The sequence below is a fragment of the Scomber scombrus genome, chromosome 20 (assembly GCF_963691925.1).
Source record: "Scomber scombrus chromosome 20, fScoSco1.1, whole genome shotgun sequence".
In the NCBI taxonomy this organism is placed as follows: domain Eukaryota; kingdom Metazoa; phylum Chordata; class Actinopteri; order Scombriformes; family Scombridae; genus Scomber; species Scomber scombrus.
Window position 1 is genome coordinate 7,517,403 of NC_084989.1, and position 26,149 is coordinate 7,543,551.

Genomic DNA, 26,149 nt, shown 5'->3' on the forward strand with positions numbered 1-26,149 from the left:
ATCCTTTTTTCCTCAGACACAATGGCGCCATCAACCCCTCTATCCAAGGCCAACACCACCTTCTCCCTAGCTTTGTTCAAAAAGCTGAATGAGGATGACAAAACTGCAAATATCTTCTTCTCTCCTTTTAGCATCTCTTCAGCCCTGGCTATGTTGATGCTGGGGACCAGGGGCAACACAGCTACGCAGATGTCAGAGGTACAAACTACAGCAAACACACACACACTTTACACTCAAAAGTTACAGTTCTCATGTTAATACACCCATTTGGAACAAAGTGTTCAGTCAGGCACACATTCAATTATAATTTCAAGTGTGTGGATCTGGTTCTGCATGGGTTTGGAATTGTGCCATTAAGTGATTGCATAAAAAGTAAATATAAAAGCTGTTGGCATATGTTTCAAACAGTCATATGCACTGTTTAATATAACAGAAATACGGAAGACAGTAAATAAAGCACATATGACACAGGAAAAAAATATTATGAATTAGGGGTATTGTGTAAATCGCTGTTAGAGATGACAACAAGGGTTAGGTCAGACTTTCCATGGAAAAGCTTAACCTGTCTGGCAGCGTTGGGTGTGGCAGAAGAAAGTGCCTGGACAAGCATCAATTACTCATACTGTCTTTTCCACGTACAGCATAGGTGACTTTGGTTGTGATTCAGAATAGTAAAACTGCTCTCAGCGTTGTACAGCAGCATAGTGAAGAGACTCATTTGATTTATTTCATAGTTATTTTATTTCATTGGATACATTGCAAACCTTGAAACATGGTTTTAATAAAAAAGGTTTCTCATGTGTAAAGACTGGTTTTATTCCCAAGTGTCAACGAATGTTATGTCAATGGAGTAACAGCCACCCTTCAGCCAGATGTGATTTGATGAAACCAGCTGAGGGTGAGCAAGGCGAGGCTTCACCGCTTCAATAAGAGTGCCAGTACATTTTTTAAAGTAGGCGTTGACAGTGATGTACCTTATATGGAATTTCAGATCGAAGTGATTCTGACTCTGTAGGTCGTTAAAAGAGTATAAGAAAATGTGGGGGAAGAAAATGTGTATGTACATGCATGCTTTTGTTGTGTAGGGATGATTGTAACATGAGTCTGCAGTCTCAGTATTTGCACGGTGTGATTTAGCCAAGTAGGACATGTTCTTGGATCGACATCCTGATCAGCCATTCACAGCCCTTTGACATCATCAGTGTGATGCTCCTGTGCTTCTTTTAAAGTTACTTTGTGCTTATTCAGAGTTAACCAAAGTTTTCCAAATTGAAGTTGGTAGACCTAATAAACCCTTAGTTGTGCTTCGGTCAGCATAATTCATCATTCATCTGGAAACAACTTACCAATTTAAACCAGTCTTTGTTCAATTTACCCAACCCTGACCCCCACTACCTCCCCTCCCCACACACAATGGTGACCCTAACTACTAACTGCACCCTCAGGTCCTTGGCTTCACTGAAGCAGAGAAGCAGAAGCAAACAGAAGCACAACAGACGCCGAATCAGTCGCAGGTTCAGTCGCCGACGCCGTTGCTGTCACAGATGCAGTCACAGATGCAGACGAGGATGCAGTTGCGGACGCAGATAAAGCAGACCAGCAGACTCCCACAGTATCTGCTGAAGGTGATAACATAACCGACAATAAAACAATGATTAATGATCGGGCTGGTTTTTATAATCTGGTGAGGAAATATGAGATGTTGGATGTGGAGTATTTCAAACTTTATTTTTGGCCTATGCATGGAGCACCAGTATCACTGTTTATTTTGGTGTGTGTTCTCATCATTTAACAGATAAGCTAACAACAAGACTAATGATCCATATTAACATAATACAATGTCTTTTAGGTGTCACTGGCTCACTGTCTTTATAACATGTAGGTCTTCTCTGGTTATTCGCAGTGCCTGAAACCCCAAAATGGTGAGGATGACATCCACAGTAGCTTCGCCCAACTGCTGAGTGAACTCAATAAACCAGAAGCTGCGTATGCCCTCAGTGTCGCCAACAGGCTGTACGGAGAGCAGTCCTACCAGTTTGTTGAGGTGTGTGTGTGTGTGTGCCTGTTGTGCTTATCATGAATGAAGGAATGAATGGGCGACTGCAGCTTTGAATTCAATGTAATGTGGATAAATGCTTTGTAACATGGCCTTTGATAGCAATTTGGATCCATTCCCTTCCTTACAAGCACCAATAAAGCAAAGTTGTAATGATTCTAGTTGAGAACATGAACGCTTTCCAACAAGCATTGAGATCTGTTGCTGTAAATTTCAGAAGTCAATTTTTCAAGTATGTAGTAAAAAGAAAAGATATAGACTGTTATGTGAACAATAGAATATGAAAAGAAAAAACAATTATGGTGATATTGTTGATGTTAATAGGCTACATGTTAAAAGTATGAATAATTTCATTGAGTGAGTATTAAACTGTGGTGTTGGTATTTTAAAGTGTTGTTCATGGTTCCAGGATTTCTTAGCAGACACTAAAAAGCACTACAACGCTGAGCTGGAGTCTGTGGATTTCAGCACCAGCGCAGAAGAGGCCAGGGTCAACATCAATAGTTGGGTGGAGAAGAACACACAAGGTAGGTCTTCATTAGTCTAAACATCACACTGATTGGATGCATTACATTGCATTACCTGACATAGAACTTAATCTTTAAATAGCCTTTTATAACATTTCCTTATCTCTCAAATCGGTCACTCTTCTTGTTTCAGAGTTTACTGTGGCCTTGTTGCTGTTGATCATTTCATTTAAATTAAGTGTCTTGGACATTTAGTGGGCATTTTTTGTTTAGTGGGTATCCTCAACCTATGTGAATCCTCAATGATCAGTCCTTGGTTCCTTGTTATTGTATGTTTTATTTACACGTTACCATAGAGTTGCGTTACCACAAGGGTAATATTGTTTTGTATTTCCAGTTCTTCTGGTTTCAATTTCCAGTTTAATTTATCTCTAAATCTAGAAATCCAGAGGGTTCACTCCAGTAAGGAGCGAAATCTGATGTCTCTCAAGTTTCTTTAGTTCCAGACAGTCCTCTACAACTGACCACCATCTGTCCAGAGTTAAATTCCTACACGACCTGCCCTACTCTGCCTGTGATTGCCCTACATAAATATTGTTACCTCAGGCCTAATCAATCTCACTCCTCATGCCTAAACCTAACCAACCCAACAAAGCAAATAGTACTAGCCAATCAGAGGCAGAGTTGTGCAGGTCATGACTTTGCCATCCTGAAAAAAGGAAAAAGAAAAAAGAAATACCAGTACTACCTGTAAGTTTTATTAGTGGCTCTCCGGTCAAGACTAAAAAGCTGGGGCTATGGTGCAACCTGCTGGAGGAAATTAGACCACTGAGTTTTCAAATCCTAATTTAATTAAAGATCATATTTATAGAGCACATTTAAAATCAACAGACATTGACCAAAGTGCTTTACAGGGAGATTCAAATGATGGGTAATTTGATTGATGGTTACAGTCAGACAAAAACAGGATCAAAAATAACAATGCAGTCATACATAAGACAGGAAAATCAGATAAAATTACAAATAAACCAAAGCCAGAGTGGTCAGGCCTGACTTCATAAATATAATTAAGAGGCTAAAGACAAGAAACAGGTTTTATAGATGTTAGTTGCAAACTCTTCCACAATTAAGGGCCAACGACTGAAAATGATCGATCACCTTTAGTTTTTAACTGGGTATGTTTAAAAGTTTATCTGTTAGTATTAGTTGAAGTATAATAGGTTATCCTGAATTTTGGATGAAATCATGGTGTCTGTCTGTTTGAATGATGATAATAGGTTGATCTCTACTGTTCACCAGATAAAATTAAGGACCTGCTGACCCCAGAAATCGTGGACAACATGACCAAGCTGGTGCTGGTCAATGCCATCTACTTCAAAGGCAGCTGGAACCAGCAGTTCGAAGAGGATTCTACTGTGGATGCTCAATTTAAAATAAATAAGGTAACGCTGAACAAAGACAGCACTTGATGGAGAAATACTGAGGAGCAAATGTAGCTGTAATTGTAAAATGATGTTGCATGATAGTACACAGTTTACCTGGCAGTAAAACTGTGTTAGTAGAGCATGACAAAGCTACGCTGGGATGGAAGCGGAGAGCTTGGATGTTGAAAGTGATACTTATCGCTATGATGCTGGTTGTTTGATCTGCCTGCAGCTCACAGCTCAGCAAAGTAAAAATGAAATCATTAGCGTGCAAACTGAAGGAGACAAGAAAAGTCCAATTCTTCTTCAAGTTATTATGTATGTTATACAACCATGACACATCATGTAAACATTAGTTGAGCATTATAGACTTTCAGCTTTTTCCTTCTTCCTTCTTTTGATAGTGTGATAGTCTGACCACCCCTTTTCTAAATTTTGAGAAATCGCCCCGGTGGAAAGTAATTTTAAAAAAGTCTGAGAATTCTAAACCAGGACAGAAAGTGTAGTGACTGTTTAGGTTTTGCAGACTTGCAGCAACTACAAGGACTTTTTAAACCTCTAAGTTAAGTCCTTGTAGTGTGAGAGGGCGCAGCTGTTTTCACATGAATGCTATTCACACACTGAATCATTGAGTGGTGCAGGAAAAAGTGCACAGACACCCATATTAGTTAGAAGTTCCCGTACCTGATCTGTACTTTTATGGTTGTTTAGAAATGATTCACCAGTGTGGGTTCTTTCATCAGAAAATCCCCCTAGGATTGTCTTGTGGTGAAAGAGAGAGTGACTGACTCAGTTAATGAAGTGTTTGTTGTGTTTGCTCTTCTCTTTAGAATGACACTAAACCAGTGAAGCTGATGTGCCAGAAAAGTAAATTCCCTCTCGCCGCCATTCCTGAGCTCAACTGCCAGGTAATGTCTGTGTTTTTCAACTGTGTGCTTTTGTTTTTTGTCTGCCATGCAATTTGCGAACAGATTTCAATGAAATATGGTGAATGGATTTACCACGATCTAAAGAACAATTCCATTTGGGCAATGATTGAAACCAGCAGACTTGTGGCTTTTAAGAACATTTCCATAACTATGAAACAAAGAGATGATCAGCTAACGTGTTTTTGTTAGAAATCAGATTATATTTGAATGAAATGAAATAAAAAACAACGTCTTTGCACAGATGCTAGAGTTGCCTTACAAAGAGAAGGAGCTCAGCATGCTCATCTTTCTACCCAACGAGATAGAGGACGATACGACAGGCTTGGAGAAGGTAGGACACACATATACACATATACACATGCAGTAAACAAATGCACAGACTGCTTGGACAGACTAATAATCGATTCTGTATCCACCACAGCTGGAGAAGGAGCTGACCTATGAGAAATTTGTGGAGTGGACTTCTCCGGACACGATGGGTCAAATTGAAGTGGAGGTGGAGCTGCCTAGATTCAAGATGGAGGAGAAGTATGACCTGAATGACGTCCTGAAGAGTATGGGCATTGTGGACGCTTTTGATGTCACAAAGAGCGACTTCTCTGGTGAGACTAAAACATCACACCAGTTGTTCAAAATAGTTGTACAAAGCAAAGTAACTGACAAGCACTTCAGAAATAAGACATACTTTATTATCACACAGAATGTTTGATTTGTTTAAAACTATCTCTCTCCTTTGCTGCCAGGCATGTCTAAGGCCAACGACCTGGAACTGTCGAACGTCGTCCACAAGGCTTTTGTGGAGGTGAACGAGGAGGGAACGGAGGCCGCCGCTGCCACCGGTGCTGTCGTGTCGAACCGCGCCGCCGTGATTACCGAGACCTTCAAAGCAGACCACCCGTTCCTCTTCTTCATCCGACATAACTCCACCATGAGTGTTCTCTTCGCCGGCCGATACTGCTCCCCTGAGTGAACGCCACAATCCTTTACAGCAATGTGATGGAGAATCGCTGCTCTGGACTCTACTACTCATTTGTGTTCCTTTTCTATATTTTTAACACCAGGACTTTTCTAGAAACCCTTTGAGTGGAAACAATGGTTCTATATTTAAAAGAAATGTGTATAAGGTGGCTCAGTGGGCTTACATCATGTTAATATCTTTTGTGTAGGCTACATGCATTTGCACAAGAGATCCAGTGTTGATACTATGCCTGTCTCTAGTTGCAAATTGGATTCTCACACTTCATGCTTCTAATCCATTAACCTCATTTGGTTAATGTTTCTGTCTGTCTCTCACTACTTTGCATTGGGCGCCCTGCCCAGATTCTGACCAAGTTCTGCGGATCCGTGTCCAACACACTGCACCCTCATATTCCATTCATCATATCAATCACTCATCTGTCACTAAACCAATTGGTACAATTGTTTCCCAGAATCTTTCATTTGCAGGCGTGTTTCTATTTCCCTTCAACACTTAACATTTCAGAAGATTCCCTGTTACTGTGAAAGACCAGCTTCCTTTGGCTTGTTCATTATATGTAGTATAAACGTAAATGCCACATAGCACTCTATTGCCTTAACTTGACCTTATAGAGAGTCTAGTTATTAACCTACACGTTACAGCATTTGATAGAAACAAACATTACAATATTTATTATCTAACAGCATGGGTATACCTGTCTAGCTCTAGATCTCCTCTACCAAAGAACCAAAGAAGATCCTGTGATAAAATCTTCTGAGGCTGTATGTTTATATTTAAACACTGAATTATAATAATCTATGAAAGTGCAAGTAAATGTATGTTAATTTCATCATATACAAACACTGAACATGGAATTAAGGGTATTTCAGCTGCGACTGAATGCAGATGGTTTCCTTTGCTTAAACAAATGGAATAAAGTGTTCTTTGAATCCCTTTGTGACATATTTGTTTCATTTGTCTTTCAATACTGTATAGACAGTTAATACACTAATAGCGGTCAATTAATTTGGCCACGAACACAGAAACAGAGAGTGTGGTATACAGCTGTGCTCTTTATGACCTTACTGTTATCCTCTCCATTTCTTTCCTGCACTCATCAAGGACAGTTGATCTGTTTTTGTTCACGAATAGATCAATAAAGAGCTTGTTTGCAGTAAAGAGCTTGTGGCCGCATTGACATATGAGAACTCAGAAGCTGATTTGCCAAAACTTTTTTGGCGTGGTGGTGAAGGAAAACAGCCGGCTGAAACAGCAGTCGGTCTGTTTGAGGAAGGATTCGGATCATTTGAGGGTGATCAGTGTCTCTCAGTAGATAACATGTCTCATTCAGACTGTGACAGTAGCTTTTTAGCGTTGAAGAAGTGTAATACTAGTCATTGTTTTGATTCTGAAAAGCAATAGTCGTACTTTCATATTCATGTTTTTGAACCTGGTTGACTTTACAGTCTCTAACTGTAACGCTTGGAACAACCCATCACTTTATGTCAAAGTAGGAAAGGGTCATGGCAGGTCAGCCATCATTAAAGAATAATTTCCAAACCAACTTAATACAATATTTGTTCATTTGATGAATGCTGAAGTAGTCAGTCACTGCATCTTTAAATTTACATTTAAAACCTACATTTTATAATGTAATGATCAATGCTGTGCTCTCCTGTTTTCTAACAGACACAACATAAGCCCCTATTTAATGTTGTATTTACAGTTATCATTACCACAAAGAGCACTGTGCTTTTCTGATTTGATTGATGGTAAATTCCTGTGCTTTTTAGGGAATGCTAAATGTGCTTGTGCTGAATACCAAATTCTGATACATGAATTTCCTGATGATTTTATGTATTTTTGAAATTGTGTTTGCTTGTAGTTGAGTGGATCAATCACTGTGTATCCTTTTATTATGGAATATATTTCATAACAAATTATTTGGTTTGAAAACACAGTGTGACAGCTTTTTTAATTTAATTTCATAATTCTTTGTGTTACAATACAGTTTGTGTTGAGTTCCAAAAGTTGGAAGGCTTTATGCTGCAGCCTTCCAACTTTTACTACCACTACTTTTACCAGTTGGCCAGTAGAGGGAGCTGCTGCCCGTGGATCTGTCAAAGTGCCACATGGTAATAAAACATCATCTGCTCTGCATGCCAGTGAGGTGTGTACATAAATATATATGTACAAACCAATATATATATATGGTGGTGTTATATATATAAGCATTTACCAACTACTGTGTTAACAGTGTCACGGCTCTTGTCAATCAGATGTATTTGTCTGTAATTAACTATTTATTTATTTAACAAACAGGAGCCTCAGTAGTTTGTAAGAAACATACACAGCCACAACAGCCTGGCACCTCCTCCTCATGCTGGTCACCAGCCTGGTCACACCTGCTGTGGGATGGCATCCCATTCTTCAACCAACATTTGTGCAAGTCAGCCAACGTGGTTGTGTTGGTCACTCTGAAGCAATAATAATCTACCAAACACAATTTTCCTTACTATATGTGCTACATGTATATATCAGGGTTGGGAGTTACAGTTACTAGTTATATGTTAAGAAATGTAGCCAGTAACGTAATCCAAGTACCACAATATTAAAGTAATGTAACTTGATTACTTCCCGTTACTTCAGGATTACTGCTATACCAAATACCATAAGGGCACATTCAGCGCAAAATTGGCCACTTTCTATTAAAATAAAAACATCTAATTGACAAAGATCAGCGCAAATTCCCACACGCAGTAAGGGTGGAGATGTTAATGTGTTCAGAGAGTTGGTGTTAACTAAGGGCGACATCTTCAGTCAGACTCTGGGCTACTTAAAATAATTTCAGCTGCTTAAAAATAAAAATGTCCTGACAGTTCTGATGGAGCGCAGGGTTCATCCATAAATTCTGCTTTATTACAAACAAATCCCACATATAAACCTGAGTCTGTGTGTAACAGCTGATCTGTGTGAATGTGCAACAGAACATGAATTGCCATTAGATCCTGATGATCTGGTGTTAATGAAGTTACCACTGCTGTACCGCGTGCGTAAATGCCCTTTTCTCAGTTTGGAGACTCACTTAATGTTTCAACTGATGCTGTGACATACAGCCAGATTTACAGCCAGTTGAGACATACAGCCAGCTGCGTGTTACTCTCAGCTACAGATTAGCGCAAATTAGGTAGAAATAAAACAGAGCAGATAGCGGTGCAGATAGGCTACTGCGCAATTCACGGTGCTGTAATATTCTATGGTAAAACCTGTGATGAAACAGCACATGGCCCGCTGGCTGTGTGAAGTCTGAGTCCGAGTTTTCTTTGACTCATTCAGTATTGAAAGTGTTGACCAGTGACCCACTTGGATCAAAGATCATTTTCCCTGTCGCTTTTGCTCTGGTCATGTTTGGTACTTTTACAATGCATGGTAATATATCGTTCTTTATTGTAAAATATGTTTTATAATTGTAATCCTACTAAATATCCAAACGTTTACAAAATGTAACTGTAATCAGATTACTCCCCCCCCCCCCCCCCCCTGTAACTATAGCATACCTTTTTATTGCATCCTAATAAAGTAACGCCGTTACATGCATGCCTTTACTCCCCAAGCCTGTACAGCGACTTATTTTGTTCTGTCCGACTGTCCCTCTCGGCTTCCACAGCTTTCCAGTAATGACGTCGTACGTACTAACGCGGAAGCTCGGGGCGTGTCGGCGTGTAAACAATAAAACTGGTGCTACTAACTGAGCTGTTTCATTCTCGAAAAGGCTCCTAAACTCTTGAGGACTTCAAACAAACCTTCTGTAAGTAGAACATGTGTCTCACTCAGTGCGTGGCAGCATGATTTGATCTTTCTGTTTGTAGACATTAGTTGTAATAGCAGTAAATTCATTAAAGTTGTTCTTTAATCAGTGTCACCGGTCAGACAGTGTAGTTACAGGTAGGGAGGACTTTGTCTTTGAATCCAGGTGATCACGGTCTTATGTGAAGTTTAAAGTACAGTATGTAAATGTCATATATGACTATATGCTAATTATCAGAATGAGTAGAATGATAAACACCCCTTCATGTTTTTTTCCTACCAAACCCCATTGAAAAATATGGACGTTTAATACTTTGTTGTAAAAGTGTGACGTTTTGAAACGTTTTCATTTTTAATCAGCTGCTAAATTTGCATGAACTCCACTACAAAGAACCCAGCTAATATCTGTCTTCTTCTCTAAATTACAGTCAACCACTACAAGAACTGATCATACAGGTGGAGAAAAGTTCATTTAGATGTTAACACATTCAGTTGTGTATGGATTTAACCCTGCTTGGTGCATGTAATGGTGGCCGAATTAAAGAGTGAATCCCGCTAGTTTTTTAATAGTCTTAAATGATGATCTTTAAGGTATTTATGTGCACATACAATCATTGCAACTATGAATTAACAGACTTTTTCAATGGAGTTTTTCCCAACAGGAGAGATGAGAGGGTTCAGATGAAGTGATGACAGTGTTGTAAGTCTATAATGTATTAATACATGTTCTTGTCCTCCCTCTTTTTGTATCAGACACCATGGCATCATTAACCCCTCTGTCCAAGGCCAACACCGAATTCTCTCTGGCTTTGCTCAAAAAGCTGAGCGACAATGACGGCAAAACCAATATCTTCTTCTCCCCGTTCAGCATCTCTTCAGCCCTGGCCATGGTGCTGCTGGGAGCCAGAGGCAACACAGCCACACAGATGTCTGAGGTACAGTACACACACACACATACACACCAAATGTATTTATGAAAAGTAACAGATTAACATTCATTGTTTCAGCCTATAATCTCACATTTCTGCCAAATGTTTTATATGTTTGTCTGTCTTGTAAACAAAAGAAAGCAGATAGAGCTGCAATAATTAGCAGAGTAATCAATTAGTTGATTATCAGTATAAAATATTTGGCAACTGTTTTGTTTTTTGTTCAAGTAATTAATAAAATCCCAAACGATTTGCTGCTTTTAATGTGATGGTATATTAAATATCTTTAGATATTTAGTTCTCCAGACTGCTGGTTGAACAAATCAGGCAATTTGATGAGCTTGTGTCGGCTTTTAGGAAACCTTGACAGACTTTTTTCACTGTTTTCGGGTGTTTTATTAACCAATCGATTAATTGATTAATCAAGAATATACTTGGCAGATCAACCGAAAATGAAAATAATGATGAGTTGCAACCTTAGTTAAATCAATATGTCTCTCAAGCAACAATTACATTATACTGCTAAAATGTTAATGTCATTTTGTTCCTTGTACTGTATATAGAATGTGACAGTGCACATATCCGCATATATAAAATATACTGGATTTACATAAAAACATTGGATTACATTTATCAATGAAGAAGGACAAACTGGAGTAGTGTAAGACTTCATTCAGTATGAATCACCAGTTGTGTCTTTCAAAGTCAGCAGTAATGGAAAAGATTTGTTTGTTCAGGCTCTGACTCAGTTTTATGGGGGGCAGCCCCGTGTTTTGTTACTATAGGAACCTGATACATAATGTGGAAGTGTGAGGGTAATAAAGATCTATGTGAAGCAGTCTGTACACCTTATCAGTTCCTATTATGTAAAGGGGGTGAATATTTTGTCAGTTTGTCCTAAGAGAGTCATTTTTCAAGTTGAATCAAGCTGATGAAAGAATGATTGCAATCCATTGTAATTCAACTCAGAACAGTTTATTTCCAATTGGACAATATCATATAATTTCTAATAGCTTTCACTATTACTTTCTGGTAATTGAAATAGTGTAGTAATAATAAAAATAGAAATAATCCTAAATTAATCATAATCAATAATGTAGTAATTATGTAATCTTTTTGGAAGACATTTGTAAAAGCCTATTTCTATGAAATGAAAATAATATTTGGGGTCAGACATTGATATTAAGTTATGGAGTGAAATCCCACATAACTTGGCAGCTTGTACACCATAGTAAAGAGCAGATAGACTCCACTGAGTGGTAGCTGGAATGTAGGTGTGAGTTGAGATGTGGCGCAAACCAGGAACATTTAGTGATATTTCTCTGCAGGATTGCTAAAGCAAAACTACACACCCAGATAACTCTGGGTTGGAGAAAGTGGGAGTTTGAGGGCGAGGCATGACCTCACCTGCAATCCATCGTGTATCTGTGATTAGAGAATAACTTGAGTCATTTGAAGGGATTATTTTGTGGGAGATAATGGATTTATTACACAGCGAACACACAAACCACTGTTCAAACTTATTGTGGTGATACATTTTCAGAGCATGTAGTGGGTGTGAGAGTTTATGTTAATATATAGCGAAGTGTAATAGCAGGATTTTCTGTATTGTATCCACCTGTTATCTGTTGCAATAGCAGTAGGATTATCACCTGGCTGACAGGGACAAAGTCGTGTTATAAATGTGGCGTCATGCAGTACCTTTTTAGTGAATGAGTTCACACAGGAGCAGCGACTAAGCCTGTTTTGAATTACTGGTGTCTTGTGTATAAAGGGTGGGTTTGAATAGGTTGGATGACTGTAGCTGAATTGCAGAAGACAGACATAGGTCAAGAGTGTCAAAACCTGCCTGTGTCATGAGTTTTAGACTGCTAAACTGTGCGTGACTTGGTGAGTAAGTTAGAGTGTATGTGTGACTGCGTAATGCGTATCCATGAAAAAGTTCAGAGGTGACTGTAACACGAAGCTATTGTAACAGCCAGTTACCAGAAGGGGCAGTTGCATTAACTGGTCTTTTATAGCCTGTTCATTAGCCACCTGGCCGGCATCTGTCCTACAAATATCACAGTCTGTCGATGGGAAAGGAGTGGGCCGACGATGACATCAATTGACTTTGTGAGAACTTGTCTTCCCACCATCCATCAATCTTAAAAAAAAAACAATCAATCTAATGATTCAGCCCAGTTTGGATATGTGCATTTACCTGTGACTGCAAACACACTAATTCCTGTATTAGCAGGTTTCTTCTTATCAACTACTGTAACTTCTACCCAAAATTCCACTGAAACAGGGTGGAGGTTTCTGGCACACCTTCAGCTACTTTTAAGGAACCAAGTCTGATTCAAAGCCACTTTCTTTGTGTTTGAAGAAAGTCAAAGCTCTAGCAACACTTGTACTATAGGAGAAGTTTATTCTACGCGTTAAGCAAGCCGAAACGCGTTGGTCTACTAATAAACGTCGTGTTTGTGGAGTTTTGACTTTCTTCACGCAAAATTCTATTGAAATGATAAAAAGAAGAAGTGAGCAAATAACAAGTTACGTAATTAATTATGCAACAACAAAATAAGTACATGCCAAAGAAAGTGGCAGGTCCATACAATAGAGTTTTAGCCATGTTAGCTTTATTTCAGACTGAAATATCTCAACAACTATTGATTAGGTTACCCTGAAATTTTGACATTTGTGTCAAAGACTTTTTGAAGACTCAAAAAAATAGCTTAACTAATGACATTACCACCAGCCTCAGCTGTACTGTACATTATAAACATTATACCGGCTTAAAATCAACATGTTAGCAATGTCACTGTGCTATTTAGCATTTAGCACAGCCTCAGAGAGTGGCTAGCTAGCTCTGCGGTAAACTCTTGTTTCGTTGTTAAAACTAAGAGTTTGAGCAATTCAAATGAACATTCTTGGTTGATAATTAATTTTCTAAAATGTTCTCATCACTCTTGTGTTTTAATGTACGTAAGTCGCACTGTATGGCTTGGGAAAGGTTTAAAGAGGAAATGAATGTAACAAAGAGAGAACATGCCAACAATCTCCAGTTTTTCAAGTTCATTTCATTCATTTTCAATTTCAAAGTTCCTTTGTTTTAGGAAATGTGTGTGGGGATGTTGCAGTTCGCAGGTGAATAGTTTGAGTTTAAAGATGGTCTTTGGACTTGGTGTACAAACTATGTATGCTAACTATTCACCTTAAGTCATCACCTCCCTATGTGTTTGTGCCACAGAGTTTTTCACTGAATCAAAAGATATCATTGTTTCTGGGTGCATCATTTTGTGGTCCATCTTCCCAATCTAAGTGTAAAAAACGAGCCCAGAGGAATACGACTCAATATGACTCCTGTACACAACCAGACACTCAACAGCGAACTACCACTTGCACCCTTAGGTCCTCTTCTTCACTGAGGCAGAGAAGCCTGCACATGCAGGAGCACAGCAGATGCAAATGCAGATGCAGCAAAAGTCCACACTGCCACCGGCTCTGCTGAAGGTGACCAAGCCAACAGTACATAGAATAATAAACTAACCAAGGGACGTTTTACTAACAGGTGGTCTGGGCGGTGTCAGGTGGTGATGGGATCTTCGGAAACTCAAAGACAGTGGTTCCAGTTACAGTTTCACACTTGTTTTCTACTTGGTACGCTTATCTCCATTGAACCTGCTTTCTTGACATGGATTTGGGAGAAACAGCAATGCAAGGGAGCGGTTGTACTTGTATGCTGTTTACTGAAGGATTAGTGTGTGTGGGGAGGGGGGGTTCTTTCTTGGTGTGCTTTTTATCTCTTTATAGGCAGCTGCTGGAAACCACAGTGGGATTAGGCACAGACTCAACTTTCACAAGCTATGACAATGCACCAAAAATGCATTGTGAAAATGAGTAAGCACATATAAAACCTCTGTATCACTCTGATAAAACTCTTGCCAAATGGCATTCTGACTGTGGACTGCTGATTTGGATGCTCACCAACAAAAAGAGTCAATTTTATTGAAAAAGTTGGTTTATCGTTTTTGTTGGGATGGTGTGAGTGTTTCGGCTGGGACTTTCATGGGTTTCTTTAAAGTCGGTGTTAAAGGTCGCTCTCTTATATTTCTCCTTGTCAGTTTTCAAATTTTATTTTTTATTTACAACTCTTGATATCATGTTTAATTTTAGGTGAGTATTTTGGGTGAGAAAGTGTATTCATCATACTCAAAACATTGCTAATTTTTCCTGTATTCTTATCACTTAACAGGCGAGTTGACCACCCCAGCCATTACATATTTAAGTGTTTTATCTTGTCCACTTTGTCCACAGTGCCTGAAAACCAAGAATCTTAAGGATGATGTCCACGCCAGCTTCGCTCAAGTGCTGAACGAGCTCAACAAGCCAGACGCTCCGTATGCCCTCAGTGTCGCCAACAGGCTGTACGGAGAGCAGTCCTACCAGTTTGTTGAGGTGTGTGCGTCTTTCAGCATGTTTACACCTTCATTTGTAGCTTACGATTTGTGTACACAAAAGGGAGCTTCACAGAATGAGAGGCACAGATAGGAATCTTTTAAGCTGTGTTAGAAAGAATGAAGGAAGAATGAGGGCGTGGAAAGCCGGCCTGCACACAAGCAAGTAAAGCAGTGATTTTGGAAAAATTAGTGTAGCTGTAGTGACTTTAAATTCTGATAATGAAGTTAAGAAAAGAGATTATTTGTGTTTGGGTGATCACAATCAAATAATGTGTTATTTATGGTTCCAGGATTTTGTGGCACAGACCAGGAAGAACTACAACGCTGAGCTGGAGTCTGTGGACTTCGTTGCCAGCTCAGAGGCAGCCAGGGTCAACATCAACAAATGGGTGGAGAAGAAGACACAAGGTGACACTAACATAATTATCAGTCTGTTTTATCAGTTTGTTAATCGACCTGCGTTTCCCCTTCATCCAATGCAATAGTAATGAGGAACTTAAAAGGAAATGATGCACACAGAAAATGCAGGAACGCTAGTCCTTTCTCCAAAATGTGTTTCAAATTCTCTTGATTTTCAGATAGAACATATTACATTGCATTTCATTGCTTCACGTACAGTATGTGCCAATTTTGTTCACCCAGATAAAATTAAGGATCTGCTGGCCCAGGGCGTGGTGGACGGCTTGACTAAGCTCGTGCTGGTCAATGCCATCTACTTCAAAGGGAACTGGGACAAGCGATTTCAGGAGAGCTCCACACGTGATGCTAAGTTTAGGCTCAACAAGGTAACAATGCACAAAGAAAATGGACAAACACTGATAACAGTAAACTAATGTTATTTAATCTGGGTTTTGATAAACTGTATTGCATGGTAGCATATACAGTACAGTGCAGATTCTGGCATATGTGGGTTAGGTTTAGAGTTAGGGTTACTGGTGTATCATGTATGTGCTCTGATCAGTTCACAGCTTAGTAAGTCAGTGAATACACATACTGCAGGAATATTGAAAAGCCAATTCATCGTTTTTTAGTCAAAGTGGTCCCTAAATATAAAGGAAAATACACAGTATGAGGTTTCCACTGTTTATTTCATCTCTTGCATATCTTGTCTTTTAAGAGGTCAGGGAACAAGTTGAGTTCCCTGTGGGATATCAGGCTCTACTGGGGAATCAAAATGGAAAATGTAGTGTATGAAAGGATTTCAACATCAGGGTGTTGGCAGATAATCTAACTATGGGAAATGATGAAAATCAAAGGATGTTGAAATCTGATTTCTTGATAAAAGGTTGTTTGTCTTTTAGTCATCTTGCTTTTTCAACACTGTACACTGTAAGCACACCAACTCTGTCAATCATGGGTTGCTGTGGTCCAACAAAAAGGAACTTATAATGTTACTATTCGGTATGGGAAGGAAGGCCCTTTCTTCATATCACACAGAGTTCATGAGAAAATGAATGAGCAAGTAAGGGCGGGTCTGTAGACACACCTGTTCAGTGGAGGTACTTGTCATCTGATCTGATGGAGTTATGCTGGTTGACAAATGTCACTGACAAATGATTCACCAATGTAAAAAAAATGCTGACATTGGACTTTCCTCATAGTAATAAAAAGTTATTTAGCTTTGAACTGCCTGACAAAAACCTAAAGTGATTTTTAACCATTAAGTGATAGAAAGACACCAAAAAAGAAACTCAAGCTTTCATTGATGCTCTATCTGTTAATCACGATCTATGTCAGCAATTAACTGTTTTTACTCACCACCTGATAAATGTAACTCCAAAGCCATTCAACTGAACCTCTACTTTTCTGGGAGCAAAAATGCTGTACAGTATGGTTAATAGTATGAAAAGCAGTGTTTTCACCACCCTCTCTGGCTGAAAGCTTCAAGTGTTGAACTTTGCTCTCACCTTCAGAATGAGTCCAAGCCAGTGAAGATGATGCACCAGAAAACTAAATTCCCTTTGACCTTCATCCCTGAAGCCAACTGCCAGGTAACCAAGCAACTGTTATTCAATCAATTGATATTTCAAACAATGTTTCTGTCAGTCCATAAATATACTGCTAACTTGTTTATTCAGTTTTATTTATATAGTGTCACTTCACAACAGAAGTTATCTCAAGGCACTTTTCGAGAGCCGGTCTAGACTGTACTCTTTCATTTCATTTAAAGAGTCATGTAACGTTTGAAATGTTTTGTTCCACAGATCCTAGAGATGCCTTACAAAGGGAAGGAGCTCAGCATGCTCATCTTTCTGCCCATGGACATTGAAGACAATTCAACTGGTCTGGAGAAGGTAGAACACACACGCCTGCAGAGTCACACGTTACCAAATGAACATACTGACACCGACAAACTAAAAATGGATTCTTTATCCACCACAGATGGAGCAGCAGCTGACCTATGAAAACTTTGTGGAGTGGACCCGTCCGGACATGATGGACGAAATTGAGGTCCAGGTGGGTCTGCCGCGATTCAAGATGGAGGAGAAGTATGACATGAAGGATGTCCTGACCAGCATGGGCATGGTGGATGCCTTCGACATGGGGAAGAGTGACTTCTCTGGTAGGACATGTGCCTGGATTATATCACATATATTTATAATCATGAAACATCCCCCTCAATTGTGTCAGGATCATAGAAGAATGGTTTTCATCACGGTTTTTAAAAATGTTTTTCTTTTTTTCCTTTTCTTTTTAGGCATGTCACCGGCCAATGACCTGGTATTGTCAAAAGTTGTCCACAAGGCCTTTGTGGAAGTCAATGAAGAGGGAACCGAGGCTGCCGCTGCCACCGCGGCCATCATGATGCTGCGTTGTGCCATGCGTCCACCCACCTTTGTCGCAGACCACCCCTTCCTCTTTTTCATCCGACACAACCCCTCTATGAGCGTTCTCTTTGCTGGCCGATACTGCTCCCCCGAGTGAGCACTTTGGTCCTTTTTAGAGCAGTGCGTCTTAACTGGAAGGGGTGTTACACCAAATCTGCTATTGCAAAAGTATCATATTTTACTAGCCTTACTGGAAACATCACCACTGGAGATTCTCCTTTAGCTAATCACACTATGCGCTCCCGTCCTATATTACCAACACCAGGATGTTGCCGGAAAGCCTTTGACTGTCAACAGTGGTGTTGAACTTTCTAAACTGTGGCTTAATCATGTGTCATCACCTCTTACACAAGTGATTTTGTGTTAACACTGTGCCTTCCAGCTCTTTGTACTGTATTCTGTGCACCTAATTGCTTCTTTAGGATCTGGTTTACTTCATGTCTACATGTATGGCCCTCTTTGCTGCACCCACACTCCTACCCTACAGTAGTTCATTTATACCATTAAAGTCTAGTTTATCTTATACCTTACAATCTCCAAAGCAGTGGTTCTCAAACCTTTCCATGTCAAAGATATGATTTTATCCCAGGGTCCCCCATCTCATAAGATTATTCTTTTTAGATCATAGTCATACTTTTTGTCACTATTACTTATGGATGGAACTAAAGTAAAAAATACAGTATTCCCCTTTTTGCTGTGGACCCCTGGAAACCCCTCAAGGACCACTTTGAAGAACCACTGCTCTAAAGTTAATTGCCTTCATCACAATGTCTCTTCATACCTTCATATCATGTGAATGTCAGACGGCAGATTTTCTGCACTTTAACTAGAGAAAAATGTACTTTAAGAGTTTTATATATTCAGTTAACCAAAGAGAATAATGTAAGGGAATAAAAATGAGAATTATTATTGTGTGAAGTTGTATGTAATTGTACCATATTCATATAATGGATATAGACTACATGAAGGTTTGAGCTGGCTTTAAATCCAGATTATTTTTATGTATCCTAATGCCTTTACATAAGCAATTAAAGTGTGTGCTTCATAAATGTGTGAAAATTGTATGTCATGTTTTATATTTCTTATCTTACATTGTTTGCCTTTCATTGATAATTTGTCAGATCAGAGATTTTATTATCTGATTCAGCCGCTTTGATAAGATAGATACACTAGTTAGAAGTGTTAATACTACACTAGTTGAAGGCTTTCACATCCTATGACTTTCGCTTATTGGTTAATGTTAAACCTAAATTAACATTACATAAGTGCTTTGATCAGTTCTGTTCAAGGAAGAATAAATATAGATAGAAATCAACACTGGTCAAACTGCAGAGGCTGATCCAAGTATGAAGGTGTAATAATAACTTCAGTATCATATTGACCAGTGTGTAATTATATTGGTAGAAACATGTTGCAGGTAGAAACAGGAAGAAATATGAACATAGAAAATAACAGGAAGGCAGTTTAATCTATGATGTACAATAGGACAGTGGGACTTTTTGAAGTGATTTGAGGTCGTTGTCAGTACAGAAAAGGTGACATGCTTTCTCACAGTGAAGACGTTGCTTGCAGGAATTAAATAAAAGAGACTCTGACTCCAGTACACATGGCGGCGCGGATGTATCTCTGTGTTTGTTGCGGCCTCTTAGTCCAAAATGAAGACAACGTTAGGAATTGGTTTGTTTTTTTAAATTGTATGTATATTTTACTTTATTTCATTTCTGTATTTGTTGCTTTCTTTCTTGCTCAACCCGAGGCTGGAGGTTTTTTTTTTTTTAGGTATAAGGCGTGAAGTGTGGGTCGTTTATTTGTATCATGTTCCTTAATAAAATTTTAAAAAAGTTAGGAAATACGCTTCCAGGTAAACTTGGAATATTTTCTTCCCACCCGTATTCCGTGAAGACCCGCCCCACTCTGCCTCTGATTGGCTCTGAACCTAATATTCTCACGCCTCAGGCTTAAATCTAACCAATCTAACCAACGAAGGCACGAGTACTAGCCAATAAGAGGTAGAGAAAGGCGGTTCTCGGAATGCCGGTGTTAAAAAAATAAATCAGGCTGAGGGCGAGCTCTCGCGAGGTTAGAGTTATGGCTACGTCAAGATCAAGGTTATGGTTTAATCTCGCGATAGATTCGTCGCTGTTGCTCCTCCAATCTAGTACCATCCAATGTACTACTTCCAGGTAACTTCCTTGTTGTCATGTTTGAAATCTGGATATTCAGGTTTCTTCTAAACATGACAGTAATATTATCAGTTCGGCTAACATAGCTTAGCTCTGAGTAGTCTGGTAGTCTGGTTTTCCTGTTCAGTTTCGATGGAGAGGCTAATATCCAAGCTCACAGAGAGACATGTCCTCTTCACGGCTTCCTTTGCTATCCGGCTGGCTTTGGTCGCTTATGGAGATTACCAAGACAAGACCATGGTGGTGAAATTCACTGATATTGACTACCATGTGTTCACAGATGCTGCAAGATTCATTACGAAGGTAATAGCAGCCAGACACAGCTTTTAGGTCCCTAAATATGTCTCCTAATATGTCTCCTAACAATGGAAATAACTACAGGTGCAAAGACAGTACATTTGCTACACTTATGATAATCATTTTCCATCTTCTGCTGCTTTATACTTTTTCTGTAGTGGGTTAATATTGTACTTTTTACTCCTCCACACTCATTTAACATCTATAGGTTATTTTTCACATAAAGCATTTTGCATAACAAACATAAATGATTAAATATTATTCACTGTACTAAATGACCCAGCATTGTATCAAGCAATGAAATGTGGACCCCCACCATCACCCACCTATACCTATATAATGTACTAATATGTTAATACATCCATAACAACTATCCAATAATAAAATAACAACGACAGAGACATTCTGACACTTTTGATACGAGTTAAGACATACAAACTCTGCTTTGAATAATAATTTGGGTCTGCGATGGTTTTTCCACAATGTGCACAGGGTGAGTCCCCGTACAACAGATCAACCTACCGCTACACCCCTCTTCTAGCCTGGCTGCTCACCCCCAACATCTATCTCAGCATGGTGTTTGGTAAGATCTTCTTCATCGTATGTGATGTGCTGTCAGGACTGCTCATCTACAGAATCCTCTGCCTGCGAGGTCTGCGCTCTGAGGTTTGTATGCAGACGCTTTTGATGAACATCAGCATTATATGTTGTCAAAAGAAAGAGAACAGCAGTTGGGGGGGAGGTTAAGGGAGGGTTCAGATTAAATTGTGTTTTTTTTTTTGTGGATTTATGTTCAGACTGCACGTAAGGTTTCTTCTCTCTGGCTCCTCAACCCGCTGCCCATGGGAGTATCCAGTCGAGGGAATGCTGAGTCCATCCTGGCAGCCCTGGTGCTGGGGACATTACTCTGTATGGAAGGTAAGAGCGTGTGTGTGTGTGTGTGTGTGTGTGTGTGTGTGTGTGTGTGTGTGTGTGTGTGTGTGTGTGTCTACAAACTGGCGAATATATGCTTTATAATATTGAAATACCTTTTTTCCTACAGGCCGGCGTCTGTTGTGGGCAGCTATGCTCTATGGTCTTTCGGTTCATATGAAGATCTACCCTATTACATACGCCCTGCCCATTGTTCTGACCCTGCGAACACCAGATACCAGAGCAGGGAAAGACAAAGAGGAGCGGAGATGGAGGAAGGTCATTAGGTTTTGTGGAAGTTTCCTCAACCGAGAGCTGTTCCTCTTCGCAATTGTGTCTGGAGGAGTTTTCTGCATCCTCACAGCATTCTTCTATTACATGTAAGATTAACAAGGAAATGACACACAAGCACACACAGTTGTAGGTTTCCATTGCCTGAGATTTCCGGTTGACTCAGTATTGCAAGTATTAAAGGATAGGTTCACAAGTTTCTTTAGTGCCCATATTAGCTTTGAAAAAGGTTTTTGATGGGGGAGTTTGTCAAATAAAGTGAATATATTCAAAAGTTAGCCTTTGAATTTGGCTCTAAAAAGACTTTAATCTACATGATTTGACATATTTGGACAGCTGGAGCTTCACATTAGCTTCAAATAAACTTAAATACATTTTTATACAAAAGTAGATTTTACAGTGTGAATGCATTTTGGAGGGATCTTCTAATGGTCAGTGTGATTGCAGTGAGCAAAACCTGTTATTCATGTTAATTTAGGCAACTAAATATTGTTTTAAGACAGACCTATCAATGAAGAATTGCAAATAGTGTTTATTACAGTTAGTATGAGTTTCTAAAAATCAGATTCAATAAGTAAAATTTAAATTTGGCATCTTATAATTAAGCTAAGCTTTTTGAGATATAAATAAAAATGATGTTCCCCTAGAGTATTATAATGGCATAATACAGTACATGGCGCTAGGTGCTTGAACTGTCTGATATTTGGGATTTCTTCAGGAATTAACATAATAACCACATCCTCCTTATCTGAACAAATAGATTAACTTATTAACTTTGAATGGAAATGTGATTCCTCTCCTCTGTCGTTAGGTACGGCTGGGAGTTTCTTCATGAGACCTACTTGTACCATCTAACCAGAAGGGACATCAGACACAACTTCTCCCCCTACTTCTATATGCTCTACCTCACTGCAGGTATTTTTACAATCCAGCCATGCTTCCTGCCCTCGCAGCATATACACAGAGCAAAGACCAGTAAAATGTGTCAGCTTGATAATTAATGCAGGTGGAAATTTAGAGTTGTCTTTTAGAGCAACTTTGAACTGAAACAATGAATTATATAATTTCATGTTTCCTTGCTTCTCTGTGTTAATAGTGAGTGTAAACCTACAGGACATGATGCAGCCTTCTAGGTTTGGCTTAACTCTTTTATCTTGTCTTTTCTTGGCACAGACAGCAGGTGGAGCCAGTGGCTTGGCCTTGCAGCTTTCCTGCCGCAGCTCATCCTGCTGTTGGTGGCATCATGGACTTTTCACCGGGACCTGGCCTTCTGCTGTTTCCTGCACACCGCCATCTTTGTCTCTTTTAACAAAGTCTGCACCTCACAGGTATATAAACCATTGACTGTATATAAAGATGGATATCATGGCAGCTCCCCCAAAAGTGAAGCCAAAGCATCTTCATTGCATCCTTATGGCTGGCTGCAGACTAGGTCATAAGTCCTGCCCCCTTCATGTTAGCAGATGGGACATGAACCAAACTAAAATAGAAAACATGTGTCAAATAGATTTTTCTGTCATTTTAAGTCATTCTTATCACGCTAATGTTCTCATGTGTGCAGACTTTGGCTCCAAATGACATCACACATGCAAGATGGGAGCTCCCAAAAACGAGATATTTTGGCTTCACTTTTTCATAGCTGCATGAAGTGAAGATGTGTTGTCTATATTTATGTAAAGTCAATGATATAAACCATCATCACATTGTCTTGCAAATATCATCAGCTAAAATTCCTCTCTCCGATCTATTTATCACTTTGCTGTCTAATGAGCTATAAAAAGAGTGTATGATAGTATTATTTTATAGACATAGCTCATACTCTTTTCATGGCCTTTAACAATGTTGCTTGCTGTCCTTTCCCAGTACTTCCTGTGGTACCTGTGTTTACTCCCTCTGGTCATCCCTCACCTGACTCTGTCACTCAAACAGGGAGTGGGTCTGCTGCTCCTCTGGTTTGCTGGACAGGTAACTCACATTTTGAGTTATATATAACTATATTACAGTATATTTACTGAAGTTTTTATTTTGAATGAAATAACTAAAATGGATCTCACTATGCAGAAATATTTCTCTTTTCTCTTCATTATCAGGCTATTTGGTTGGGCCCAGCCTACTTCCTAGAGTTTGAAGGCAACAACACCTTCCTGCTGATCTGGCTGGCTGGATTGCTCTTCCTGATCATCAACTGCTTCGTCTTGATTCAAGTCATAACCCATTACAAACCAACACAGACTCCAAAGAGACCAAAGGTGGAATGATACTCTAGTAATTTGAGCGTGAAAGAATTTCTCACTTTGATTAAAGCTTCAGTATTACGATGTAAAAGACTTTCCGTACTTCAAAACCACACATTTAACTGAAAACGACGGACTCTGGATGATTGTAGAAAAAATAAAGTTTGTATTTTGTTAAATCTCAGTCTTCCTGGCGCTTTACTGGTAATTACTTTCTCATGTAACTTGAATCATTTTAGCACAAAGCACAGTCATTTTCTTACTTACAAAGCCGCTGTTGTATTTGCAGTCAGTTTGAATTAAAGCCATTGATTAAATGCTTGCCAAAGCAGATTTTTTCCATTTGTCCATTTGTCATGAAGGGCAAAATATCTGCTGTAGATCAGAGATCACACAAATTTCTCCCGCAATTTTAACAACCACAGGAACAAAGGGCAAAGTATTTTATCCAGTCTTGAGTTGTTATTGTGACCTCATCAGGATGGGAAACACTTTTTTACTCCAGAGGAAGAAATAGTCAGATCATGACCACTTAAAGGGAGTTACCGGCTCCACACACCCACTCCCCTCATATTGCCCTGGCGATTGCTTATAGCTTGGTATCTTCGTTTCATGTTTACACTCACTTTCAACATGTAAACATCTAAACTAAGTCATGTATTGTTTGTGACCAGTATGAAGTCTGTGTTCATTATGCTGGCAGATCAGCTGAATTCAACACTTGCTGATCCAAAGAGATTCTGTAATTTCATGTAGTTCAAAGCAAAATATGGCATCTATAACTCAAAATGTTGTAGAAAATTCAACATGTTGATTCAGAATGATATGATTAAACAACATTTTATCCAAGAGGTATGATCCCACACAAAAACAGTAACGTCTGTCTTTCCATGGAGACCTTTAAATAGAATTAATAACTTGTGCACTGATTATTTTCCTGTTGTTGCTCATCACAGTTTGTCTCAACAAATATCTCATCTGCATACAAATACTTCTCATGAGTAAGCAATTTTACAGCCAGAGTTTAGAATAAATTATTTTTTGTTTTTGTACATTTGTAACTCATTACTCTGGTCCATTAATCAATACAATGTAATAGAAAACTAAAAGCATTCCTTTGCTGTGTAAGTGGAAAACTTCCCTATTAAATGTCTTGTATTTGGTTGCAGTGTGACACTAATAAACATTGATGACCTGAAACAAGCTTTTGATCAGCCATGTGAACACACAGCAGGACTTTATTTTCTATCCAGATTAATTATTTCATTTCTTTTTGAACACATTTCAGTTCAGGTGGTCACTATTACAGATGACGTTATCATCAATCAAACAGTGATTCAACATGTAGCCAGATCATGTGAAACACTCAGCTTTTTTTCTTTTTCTTCCTTCCTAAGAGAACAGAGTTATAAAAACACTGCTCTATAGAGTTAGGGTTAGGGGTTAGGGTCAGGGCAGTTGCTTCCATTTTTCTGTGTAAATTTCAGCCTGAACGTTCATGCCATGTGATGTGATGCATACAAGACTTGACTCTTCCTCATCTGCAGTGTGCAGTTGTGACCAGTAGGTCGAGGCATTCACCAGCAGACGAGACAGATTTAGCATCTGTCCTCTTTTAACCCTCACAGATTAATCAGTCAACTGGAGCATGAACGCAACCAAAAACTGTTCTGGCAATGGCTCCTTAATCTCACTGTACTTGCCCCCTAATCTCACATGGAAATTATTAGAGCATTCACTTTAGTCCAGTAGGTTCTGGGCATGTTTGCTGGCCTTGCCCCATGGGATTGATTATGGCAGTGCATCATAATAATAACTTGCATGTATGTGAGTGGGGATGCATGTGCTTGTGTAAGAACATTTGAGATACACTGTTGTTAGGGTTTAAGTAATGGCAAGGTATTTTTGCACTATCTATGTGAGTGCAAGAGCTTGCCTTGTGTTTTTGTGTGTGTGTGTGTGTGTGTGTGTGTGTGTGTGTGTGTGTGTGTGTGTGTGTGTGTGTGTGTGTGTTTGTGTGTGTGTGTGTATGACTCATGGTCAGCAGCAGCCTGCATATCTAGTTTATGAATCACCAGGTTGCACTCAGTAACCTTTCAACTAGCTAGCTGGCCAGTTGCCCCCGGGCACATGCATAAACCATTTCATTTCAACACTGCATCCGACCAAATATCAACACATTCAGGAATTTATTTGTAATGTCTTAGAAATGAAAAATATCTATACAAGAATTTCCTTTTTCCACTCCCTCCTTTTATCATCTTTTTATTAGAGCACTATACCCAAATAAAAATAAATGGTTGAAATAATTTGCTAAAACTCCTGGATAAATGGTTGAAATAGTAAAACTTTTAAATTCAAACTTGACCAAACCAACAGAAAAACTGACAGT

General features: G+C 39.1%; 3 protein-coding genes across 4 annotated transcripts; all 3 read left to right on the forward strand.

Moving 5' to 3' along the window:
• The first annotated feature begins 21 nt into the window (after positions 1–21).
• LOC134002083 (leukocyte elastase inhibitor-like) lies at positions 22–5,942 on the forward strand. 2 transcript variants are annotated; one of them, XM_062441355.1, is made up of 8 exons: positions 22–198; positions 1,883–2,044; positions 2,466–2,583; positions 3,823–3,965; positions 4,778–4,855; positions 5,118–5,207; positions 5,298–5,478; positions 5,620–5,942. In XM_062441355.1, the coding sequence occupies exons 1-8, from the start codon at positions 22–24 to the stop codon at positions 5,844–5,846; spliced, it is 1,176 nt and encodes a 391-aa protein (XP_062297339.1). In that variant the 3' UTR covers positions 5,847–5,942. The 2 variants fall into 2 exon arrangements, with proteins under 2 accessions (XP_062297339.1, XP_062297340.1); XM_062441356.1 differs by having other exon boundaries at positions 1,904–2,044.
• A 3,606-nt stretch (positions 5,943–9,548) lies between these two features.
• LOC134002254 (leukocyte elastase inhibitor-like) lies at positions 9,549–18,893 on the forward strand. The gene is made up of 9 exons (XM_062441564.1): positions 9,549–9,642; positions 10,395–10,576; positions 14,870–15,010; positions 15,303–15,420; positions 15,655–15,797; positions 16,926–17,003; positions 17,217–17,306; positions 17,395–17,575; positions 17,711–18,893. Exons 2-9 carry the CDS (start codon positions 10,400–10,402, stop codon positions 17,935–17,937), a joined length of 1,155 nt encoding a protein of 384 aa, XP_062297548.1. The 5' UTR covers positions 9,549–9,642; positions 10,395–10,399; the 3' UTR covers positions 17,938–18,893.
• A 1,140-nt stretch (positions 18,894–20,033) lies between these two features.
• Positions 20,034–24,239, forward strand: pigm (phosphatidylinositol glycan anchor biosynthesis, class M). The gene is made up of 8 exons (XM_062441733.1): positions 20,034–20,326; positions 20,813–20,986; positions 21,118–21,238; positions 21,363–21,612; positions 22,335–22,438; positions 22,697–22,851; positions 23,387–23,488; positions 23,614–24,239. Exons 1-8 carry the CDS (start codon positions 20,156–20,158, stop codon positions 23,779–23,781), a joined length of 1,245 nt encoding a protein of 414 aa, XP_062297717.1. The 5' UTR covers positions 20,034–20,155; the 3' UTR covers positions 23,782–24,239.
• Positions 24,240–26,149: the final 1,910 nt, after the last annotated feature.

What these genes read in the sequence shown, in the direction of transcription:
- LOC134002254 (XM_062441564.1), top strand. Translation starts at nt 10,400, where the DNA reads ATGGCATCATTAACCCCTCTGTCCAAGGCCAACACCGAATTCTCTCTG. An exon ending in TCCCTGAAGCCAACTGCCAG is followed by an intron (nt 17,004 to 17,216) that starts GTAACCAAGCAA and finishes TTTGTTCCACAG; the next exon opens with ATCCTAGAGATGCCTTACAA. An exon ending in GGGGAAGAGTGACTTCTCTG is followed by an intron (nt 17,576 to 17,710) that starts GTAGGACATGTG and finishes TTTTCTTTTTAG; the next exon opens with GCATGTCACCGGCCAATGAC.
- pigm (XM_062441733.1), top strand. Translation starts at nt 20,156, where the DNA reads ATGGAGAGGCTAATATCCAAGCTCACAGAGAGACATGTCCTCTTCACG. An exon ending in CTGCAAGATTCATTACGAAG is followed by an intron (nt 20,327 to 20,812) that starts GTAATAGCAGCC and finishes CAATGTGCACAG; the next exon opens with GGTGAGTCCCCGTACAACAG. An exon ending in TCCTCTGGTTTGCTGGACAG is followed by an intron (nt 23,489 to 23,613) that starts GTAACTCACATT and finishes CTTCATTATCAG; the next exon opens with GCTATTTGGTTGGGCCCAGC.
- LOC134002083 (XM_062441355.1), top strand. Translation starts at nt 22, where the DNA reads ATGGCGCCATCAACCCCTCTATCCAAGGCCAACACCACCTTCTCCCTA. An exon ending in TTCCTGAGCTCAACTGCCAG is followed by an intron (nt 4,856 to 5,117) that starts GTAATGTCTGTG and finishes GTCTTTGCACAG; the next exon opens with ATGCTAGAGTTGCCTTACAA. An exon ending in CACAAAGAGCGACTTCTCTG is followed by an intron (nt 5,479 to 5,619) that starts GTGAGACTAAAA and finishes CTTTGCTGCCAG; the next exon opens with GCATGTCTAAGGCCAACGAC.